A 9,008-nucleotide genomic window follows, 5' to 3' on the forward strand; every position below is an offset into this window, starting at 1 on the left:
GCTCTGGCCATTTTGGCCATTTAGGGAGTAAACCAGTAGATGGAAAATATCTCTCTCCCTGTCTCTCCCTCTCTCTGTCTGTAACTCTGCCTCTTAAATAAATAAACCTTTTAAAAAGAAGAAGAAAACTTAAGGGTAGCAGATAATGAAATAGACACAAGGATGTTAGAGAAAAGATATGGAAAGAAAGTCCGTCCCTGGGGCTTGTTCTAGAGAAGCAATTTCTCTAGTTGCTAGAGAGTTCATCTCAAACCACAAATTTGGATGGGCGCAGTGGAGGGCCGCCACCTTTCCCTTCAGCACTCGGCTGGTTGCACCTTTCACTTGACTCCTTCTAGGCTTTTTCTTGGGCAACATCAAGGCTGCTAACAGCTCTGTTTACCTGTGGAGCTATAATGAAGTCTTCCGTGCTTTGTGCTTTGTTGATTCTAAGAGATGAAACTCAATGAGCTGTGTTTACCTTACACATTGTGACTATATAAATATCTTTCATTGAGAGCTGGTAACTACTAAGATGACACTTCCTTTCTTGAACTATTTTTAATTATCTTTCGGTAAACAATATTTGAGACATCGACAGGATTATATAAAATGTATGTTATAAATGATTTCACTGAATACCTGTGCACTTATCAACCAACCCAGGAACTAGACTGTTATTTATTTATTTATTTTTGACAGGCAGAGTGGACAGTGAGAGAGAGACAGAGAGAAAGGTCTTCCTTTTTGCCGTTGGTTCACCCTCCAATGGCCGCCGCGGCCGGCGTGCTACGCGCTGATCCGATGGCAGGAGCCAGGTGCTTCTCCTGGTCTCCCATGGGATGCAGGGCCCAAGCACTTGGGCCATCCTCCACTGCACTCCCTGGCCACAGCAGAGAGCTGGCCTGGAAGAGGGGCAACCGGGACAGAATCCGGTGCCCCGACTGGGACTAGAACCCTGTGTGCCGGCGCCGCAAGGCAGAGGATTAGCCTAGTGAGCCGCGGCACCGGCCTAGACTGTTATTAATACAAAGGTACTTCCAAAAGTTTCAGCAAAATGGAGTGAATTGATAAGTGTACTTTGTTGTAAAAATTTTTGAAATCCATGCATATGAGGAGGTTTTTAAAAAGTTTATGGGGGGCAGTGCTGTGGTGTAGCAGGCAAAACCTCTGCCTGCTGTGTCGACATCACATATGGGCGCAGATTTGAGTCCTGCCTATTCCACTTCTGATCCAGCTCTTTGCTATGGCCTGGGAAAGCAGTGGAAGATGGCCCAAGTCTCTGGGCCCCTGCACCCATTTGGGAGACCTGGAAGAAGCTCCTGGCTCCTGGCTTTGGATCAGCGCAGCTCCAGCCTTGTCGTCACCTGAGAAGAGAACCAGCGGATGGAAGACCTCTCTGTCTCTCTCTGCCTCTGCCTCTTCCTCTCTGTAACTCTGCCTTTCAAGTTAATAAATACATCTTAAAAACAAAAAAGTTTATGGGGAAAAGTGCATTATGAAAAAACTATGGTTGGGAACAGTGTTGTGGCGAAGCAGGTTAAGCAGCCACCTGCATTGCCAGCAGGTTATATGAATCTTAGTTCAAGCTCTAGCTGCTCCCCTTCTGATCCAGCTCCCTGCTAATGTGCCTGGGAAGGCAGCAGGTGATGGCCTGAGTGCTTGGGCCCTTGCCACCCATGTGGGAGACCTGGATGGAGTTCCAGTTTCCAGGCTTCAGCCTGGCCCAGCCCCAGCTGTTGTGGCCATTTTGGGAGTGAACCAGCAGATGGAGGATGTCTCAGTCTCTTCTTCTTTCTCTGTAACTCTGCCTTTCAAACAAATAAATCTTAAAAAACAAAAACAAGTATGTGTGGATATCTTTTACTTGCATTTTCCACGAACTTTTTAAAGTGTGCTATAGCCTGTTTTACCTTTTTTCCTAATTTTTTTTTTTGACAGGCAGAGTGGACAGTGAGAGAGAGAGACAGAGAGAAAGGTCTTCCTTTGCCGTTGGTTCACCCTCCAATGGCCGCCGTGGCCGGCACGCTGCGGCCGGCGCACCGCGCTGATCCGATGGCAGGAGCCAGGAGCCAGGTGCTTTTCCTGGTCTCCCATGGGGTACAGGGCCCAAGCACCTGGGCCATCCTCCACTGCACTCCCTGGCCACAGCAGAGGGCTGGCCTGGAAGAGGGGCAACCAGGACAGAATCCGCTGCCCCGACTGGGACTAGAACCCGGAGTGCCGGCGCCGCTAGGCGGAGGATTAGCCTAGTGAGCCGCGGCGCCGGCCAATATAGCCTGTTTTACCAATGTCACCTTCCTTGTCCCATTTCTCTGTCTCCCCTGAGAAATAACCAACATGAAATATTTTTGGGTTTATTATTCTACAGACAGACGGGTGGATCTCCCATCTGCTAAGTTGATTCCCTAACTGTCCACAGCAGCTGGGGTTGGGCCAGGCTGAAGGCAGGAGCCAGGATCTCCATCCAGGTCTCCCACATGGGTGGCAGGGGACCCAAGTACTTGAGTCATCACCTGCTGCCTCCCAAGGCACATATTAGCAGGAAGCTGGAATGGGAATCCAGGCAATCCAGTGCGGGGTATGGGCAGCCTAAGCAGCTTCTGAATTGTTGCACTCAATGCCTATTCCGCCACTGCTTTTTTAAGAAAATACCCTGCCACCATAGATATGTGTGCCTATTCCGTGCTCTGACCAGTTGTGCTTGGTGATGCGCTCTCTGCAAATGATGTCATATTTATAGTGTCATCTTCCGGGAGCTGCATTTCTCAGGAAACGTTACATTTCCAAGATTCTTCCATGTTTGGTGTGTTGCTGTGGGAACCGCAGGATATTATTAGAAACTCCAGGAGCAGCTAGAAAAGGATTCAAGGAAGGAAATGCAAGCCGGCGGTTACTGACTCGCCTCGAGTGACATTGTCAACAGGACCGGCATTCCGTCTTTTTTTTTTTTTTTTTTTTTGAAGATTTATTTATTTATTCGAAAGGCAGAGTTACAGAGAGGCAGAGGCAGAGAGAGAGAGAGGTCTTCCATCTGCTGGTTTACTCCCCAGAGTTGCACTGAACAGAAGCCAGGAGCCAGGAGCCAGGAGCCAGGAGCCAGGAGCCAGGAGCCAGGAGCCAGGAGCTTCTTCCGGGTCTCCCACGCAGGTGCAGGGGCCCAAGCACTTGGACCATCTTCTACTGCTTTCCCAGGCCACAGTAGAGAGCTGGATTGGAAGTGGAGCAGCCGGCACTTGAACCGATGTCCATATGGAATGCTGGCACTGCAGGTGGCGGCTTTACCTGCGGGGACCCCCTGTCCTTCCTCTTTCATTATGTTCCCTCCACCTTCTCCTCCCAACTTCAGAGTTCAGGCTCCTGATCTGGTGCCCCAGCTATGGCTGATGGTTTTAAGGGTGGCACTGGCACTTGGCAGGCCAGAGAACGAGTGAGCTTGGGTCCGAGAGCTCTCTGTTCTGGGGGTGGCAGGTGTAAGATGCCCCGCAGCGGGGTGAGGGCCACATTTCCCACTGTGTAGGCCAGTAAGGAGGAGGAGCTCCCCTGGGAGGGGCGGAGAGCAGTACCCTGATTCTGAATCCAACCACGCCTGAAGTTCAGCTGTGCGTGGGACCCCGAGATTCAGGCTGAACTCTTCCTTCTGCTTAAACTTGAGTTTGTCCCATCATTTGAAGCCACTAATAGCCACTGTCAGAAATTGTCCTGTATGTTTGAGCTCCTTTTTTTTTGTTGTTGTTAATGAAAAGCCACAAAACCATTAAAATGATAACGTACCAATAACCGCCACATACCACGACTACCATGAACCAACGAGTGCTTTTTGTTCATTGTCTCATTTAACACTCACACCAAGTCTGAGTCCCTATGCTACAGATGAGTCTATGGAGGCATCAAGAAGTTGTTAAGAGGAAGACGCAGTGGTCCTGCCTCCGCCCACCCGTGGGACACCAGGGCCTTAACCACGTCCCTGCTGTGTCTGCAGAGGCCCCCGGCTGGGATGCAATTCAGATTCACAGCCCTAACTTGAAAGACTTTCTGCTCTCAGGTGCTGACATCTAGAATCCTCCTCTATGACTCCTGTAACTTAAAAGGGAGGATAGAATAACCTCTCCTCATCTTCCCTCTTCTGGGCCTGGGGGGAAAAAAAAGGCAACAAGAAGAGGGCAGGGCTAGGTGGTGACCACCAGCAGTGAGTAGAAGTGGTCAAGGTCAAGGGTTTGGGAAAGTGGAGCAAAGGTCAGTGACAGAGGGAGGGGGCTGGGGCTGTGCTTTGGCTCCCTCCCCTGCTCAGTCAGTGAACAGCTGAGTGTTAGGGTTAGGGCACAGGAAGAGAAATTGGGGGGGGGGACTCTTAGAGACCATTGCTGTTGGGCAAAGAGAGGCGGCAGCTGGCAGGGAGGCATCAGATCCACAGTTCTGAGCTGGGGCCCGAGGAACAGGGTTTGCAGACAGAGCTGGAGCTGAAGCCAGGGGCCCCCTCCCCCATCTCACGGCTCCCCAGGAAATGTTCCATGGCAGTTAAGGGCCTTGCCCTGATGGATGGGGTGGGGGCCTTCTTATGGATCAGGAACTCAGGGGCCTGATAAGAGGCCCTCCATTCTTTCCGGGGCCCTGGGCCCTGTGGTGGCAACTTGTCTGTCTGATGAAAGTGTTCAGAAGATGGACCAACCCCGCATGGCGAGGGAAGGAGAAACTGGGGCGCAAGGGGAGAGATGGAGGGCTCCAGACAGGGTCAGGGCACTCTGGAGGTCAGAAGAAAGAGACCAGCATCCGGGACTCGGAAGGGCAGAGAGGACTGGGAATCAGGATGTGATGGTGGTGAGCATGAGACAAAACGCAGGGGTCCAGATGGAGACCCCGTTGACCAGATATAACAGTCAGATCCGCCGGAACTCTCGGCTGCCCTTTCAGTGGCGAATCACACACAGCTCCCGCTGGATGGCACAGGTGCTGGCCTCGGAGCTCAGCCTCATAGCCTTCCTCCTGCTGCTGGCCATGGTCTTCTCCAGGAGGTGGCTACACCCCTCCGGGAGCCGCTTCCATCAGCGCTGGCCGGCGAACGTCAGCAAACGAATCCACACTTCAATCCATGTCATGTCCAGGGGGCTCCTGCAGGCTTGCAAGCCCTGGAGCTGTTCCAGCTCAGAACACGAGAAAGGTGAGTCCCTCCAGACCACCCTGGACTGCCTCGGACTGGCCGCCCGCCTGCCTTGGCCTGGAAGGCTGCACCTACCCCAGTGTTCTTGTCCCCTCCCTCTTCGCAACGCTCTGGCCTGCAGGACCAACGCTCAATGATCCAAGGATCGTTTTTCCTCCTCTAAGTCCGGCCAGATCTATTTGCCTGACCCAGCTTAAAAGATCACTACTCTGAACACCTACGGCCCCGTCTGCGGCTAGAGAAGCGTTGCGAGGGACATAGGCTCTTAGCACACGTGAAGTAGTCGCCCGTGGAGGTGGAGGGTTTCCTCCCTCTAGGCTTGCATAGGCAGGGCTTGGAGAGGAGTCCCTGGAATATTCTCTGGCCCCTTCCTCCTGCCTCAGCCCAGCCCCTGCTTCTTTGGGCCAGCTTTGGGCACCGAGAACTTTCCTTTTTTCCCTCTCTGGCTTCCTTTCTGTTCCTTCCTTCTCTGTCTTCTGGGTCTTGTGTCATGCCAGCCCCTTTCACCTCCCTCCCAGGAATTGGGCCTGCTTTCTCAGCTCTTGGGGCAAACCAGTTTTGGGCTCCTGTTTCCATTTCTTCACTCTCCTTAACATAAAGCAGAAGTTACATAGCTATTGTTTTTCCATTATGGAAGTAATAAATCTTTCGTACAATGCATTTGGTGTAGCAAAAGCCATCCTTTATTGCACACTTAATTCTATGTGTTCAGTTTGATCCTCAGTCAACCCCAACAGATGGAGATAGTGATCTCTGTTTTAGAGATGAGAAGATTGGGCTTGGCGAGATTGATTAGTACCTTGTTCAGGATCAGCAGGTGACTAGGTTGAACCAGTGAAATGCCAATATTTGACAGCTCTTCCCACACAAAAGGAGCGATATTTTTAAAATATCTATTCATTTATTTGAAAAGCAGAGTTTACCAGGGGGAGAGAGGGATCTTCCATTCTCTGATGAACCGGTTTCCTCCCCAGATGGCTGCAATGACTAGGGTTTGAGCAGGCAGAAGCCAGGAGCCCGGAACTCCATTCTGGTCTCCCACATGGGTGGCAGGGGCCCAAATCCTCAGGCCATCATCTGTTGCTTTCCCAGGTGCATTGGAGTAGGGGGCTCCAATATGGGATATTGGCATTCCAAGCAGGGCTTAACCGGCTATGCCACAACACTGGTCCCAACACCTTCTTTCTCTAAATATTCTGCTAACCTAGCTGTTACCAATTTAATTTTGATCTTTGCTAGTTTGATGTTTTTAAAAAAAACACCACATTTAATTTGCAATTCTTTGTGTTAAGCTTCATGTTTTTGGACATTTGTGTTTCTTTTTATGAGAATTGCTGCTCAAGTCCTCTGTCCCTACTTTTTTTATTGAAGTATTCATTTTCACATGGTTGGGATTATCAAATAATCTCCATATCCAGCATCTTGGCTTATGTAATAAGGGAACTCAGTATTTCACTGTTATCTCAGATGTGGCTTTCTTCGGTTACAAAGGTACTTCAAAAGTTCATGGAAAATAGAGTTAAAAGTATGAGTTTGGGGGCTGGTGTTATGGTGTAGAAGGTTAAACCTCAAGTCCCAGCTGTTTCACTTCTGATCCAACCCCCTGCTAATGCACCTGGGAAAGCAATAGAAGATGGCCCGAGTGCTTGGACCCCTGCACCCACGTGGGAGACCTGGAAGAAGCTCCTGGATCCTGGCTTTGCATTGGCACAACTCCGACCATTGCAGCCATTTGGGGAATGAACCAGTGAATGGAAGATTTCTCTCTCTCTCTCTCTCTCTCTCTCTCTCTCTCTCTCTGCCTCTAGCTCTCTTTCTTGGTAACTCTGATTTACAAATAAACAAATAAATCTTAAAAATAAAAGTATGAGTTTTAGTGCAAAAAAAACCACCTCATGAATTTCATGTATATCTTTTTCATAGTACACATTTTACCTAGTATTATGAAAATAATTTTTTCATCCAAAATAAACTCATACTTGAAATTTCACGTTTACACAAAGTCTCTGAAGTGCCCTCATGTTAAATGGGCCTGAAGATGTTCTCTGATCTGCTCACCCGGTTTCTGGTTTGTCTTCTGTGACTCCTTAGTTCATCCCTTTTGTCATTTTCTCCAGACAGTTCCAAGCTGTGGACAAACCAGCCGCCCTTTGTGGTGGCCAGGATCATCTTCACCCTGGCCGTGGGGGTGGGCTTCGTCCTCACCATCTGGTTGCACCTGCCCTACCTGCCCCGTTTTCAGAGAGTACCCGCCTTTGGCTTGATTGGGATCATCTTGAGCGTCAGTGAAGGTGCCCGCCAGCTCTGAAAAAGGTCCTTAGTCCAACCCAGGTCTTCCTGGGCACTTCCCCCTCTTCTCTGGGGGTGGCGTGGGCGGGGGTGTGTGGGCAGCGCCAGAACAGATCTGAGAGTTGAGTGCCATCATTCCCGGCCCCTGGGGAGTGGGGGTGGAGGGGGCGGTTCCCGTGAGCCTCTGGGGCCGTGGACTCGGAGCTGTGGTTGGCGGCTGTAGCTGAGCAGACGGGGAAAAGAGTCCCGCGTGGGATTCCTGGATGAGAATGAGACCTCTTCCGCTTCCTGTCTCCAGTCACCTTCATTTTCTCCATCCTCATGTTGTTCCCTGTCAACCTCTGGCTCTTGGAGTTGAGGAGGAATTTCTCCGTCCCCATCGGCTGGAGCTATTTCCTTGGTTGGCTGGTGTTTGTCCTGTACATCGTCTGTGGTGAGTGGCCAGGGGCGATCCTGGGGGAAGGATGGGACGTGGTGGGTCAGGGCAGAGCAGGTGTCGGGGGGGGGGGAGGGCTGGCGATCCCCTAGGGTGGGTTCTTGGGGGACTTTCTTCCCTCTGGCCTCACCCAGCTTGTCACTCTCCCTCCCGCTCCCGGCTTTCCCCTTCCCTGCCCCCTGTCCTTTCCCAGCGGTCCTTTGTTACTTCAACCATAAGAGTTTCTGGAGACTGATTCTGACCCACTCTTCTGCCACCGTGTCCTGCTGCAGCAGCTCCAGCTCAGAGGAATCTCTGAGCCAGTCGAACATCTCCAACACCGCTAGCAACCACGAGGAATTCCTGAATTCCCAGTAAAGGGATACACGGCTGCCATCAAGCTCCGCCCATTCACCTGCCTCCCTCTTCTCCTCCCCGCCCCCAGGGCACTGGGGAGATCGGCCGCCATCTTTGGAGGGAGTGAGAAGGGGTGGCCTGGGGCCAGCCTTGCACTTAGCTTGGGTGCTGTGGAATAAATTGTTCGTCTCTTCTATATCATGTCCGGCCCTGGTTGAGGTAAACTGGAGGAGCAGGACGGAAAGGAGAAAGAGCGAGTTTGTTCCCCCATTCTTCCTGCCTAGGAGCCTGTGGCACGCCTTGACCCCCCAACGTGCCCACTGTGCACCACAGCAGATCTGCACACAGGCAGGCCCACTCTTGAGAGCTAAGCCTCTTGCTTCTTCATCACCCCCTGCCCCACCTCCCTAATGTTTGCTGGTTGGGGGTAGCAGGATGTATGGCTGATATGGAGAGAGATCACTTAAGAACGTGTTGGCGTGTGCATAGCCAAAGGTTCAAAAGCAAAATGGAGCCGGCGCCGTGGCTCAATAGGCTAATCCTCCGCCTTGCGGCGCCGGCACACTGGGTTCTAGTCCCGGTCGGGGCGCCGGATTCTGTCCCGGTTGCCCCTCTTCCAGGCCAGCTCTCTGCTATGGCCAGGGAGTGCAGTGGAGGATGGCCCAGGTGCTTGGGCCCTGCACCCCATGGGAGACCAGGAAAAAGCACCTGGATCCTGGCTCCTGCCATCGGATCAGCGCGGTGCGCCGGCTGCAGCGGCGGCCATTGGAGGGTGAACCAACGGCAAAAGGAAGACCTTTCTCTCTGTCT

At 51.7% G+C, this 9,008-nt stretch overlaps 1 protein-coding gene across 3 annotated transcripts; it reads left to right on the forward strand.

The window, feature by feature from the left end:
* The first annotated feature begins 4,466 nt into the window (after positions 1 to 4,466).
* Positions 4,467 to 8,394, forward strand: ODF4 (outer dense fiber of sperm tails 4). Of its 3 annotated transcripts, none has more exons than XM_051825195.2 (4): positions 4,467 to 5,137; positions 7,255 to 7,428; positions 7,725 to 7,859; positions 8,082 to 8,394. In XM_051825195.2, exons 1-4 carry the CDS (start codon positions 4,519 to 4,521, stop codon positions 8,186 to 8,188), a joined length of 1,035 nt encoding a protein of 344 aa, XP_051681155.2. In that variant the 5' UTR covers positions 4,467 to 4,518; the 3' UTR covers positions 8,189 to 8,394. The 3 variants fall into 3 exon arrangements, with proteins under 3 accessions (XP_051681155.2, XP_002719025.4, XP_008268964.3); XM_002718979.5 differs by having other exon boundaries at positions 4,468 to 5,137; positions 8,056 to 8,394; XM_008270742.3 differs by having other exon boundaries at positions 4,468 to 5,137; positions 8,135 to 8,394.
* The last annotated feature ends 614 nt before the right edge of the window (positions 8,395 to 9,008 follow it).

Source organism: Oryctolagus cuniculus, chromosome 17 (genome assembly GCF_964237555.1).
Source record: "Oryctolagus cuniculus chromosome 17, mOryCun1.1, whole genome shotgun sequence".
In the NCBI taxonomy this organism is placed as follows: domain Eukaryota; kingdom Metazoa; phylum Chordata; class Mammalia; order Lagomorpha; family Leporidae; genus Oryctolagus; species Oryctolagus cuniculus.

Coding starts and splice junctions, on each gene's coding strand:
- ODF4 (XM_002718979.5), top strand. CDS start 4,519: ATGGGGTGGGGGCCTTCTTATGGATCAGGAACTCAGGGGCCTGATAAG. Junction 7,429..7,724: donor CATCTTGAGCGTCAGTGAAG/GTGCCCGCCAGC, acceptor TCCTGTCTCCAG/TCACCTTCATTTTCTCCATC. Junction 7,860..8,055: donor TGTCCTGTACATCGTCTGTG/GTGAGTGGCCAG, acceptor GTCCTTTCCCAG/CGGTCCTTTGTTACTTCAAC.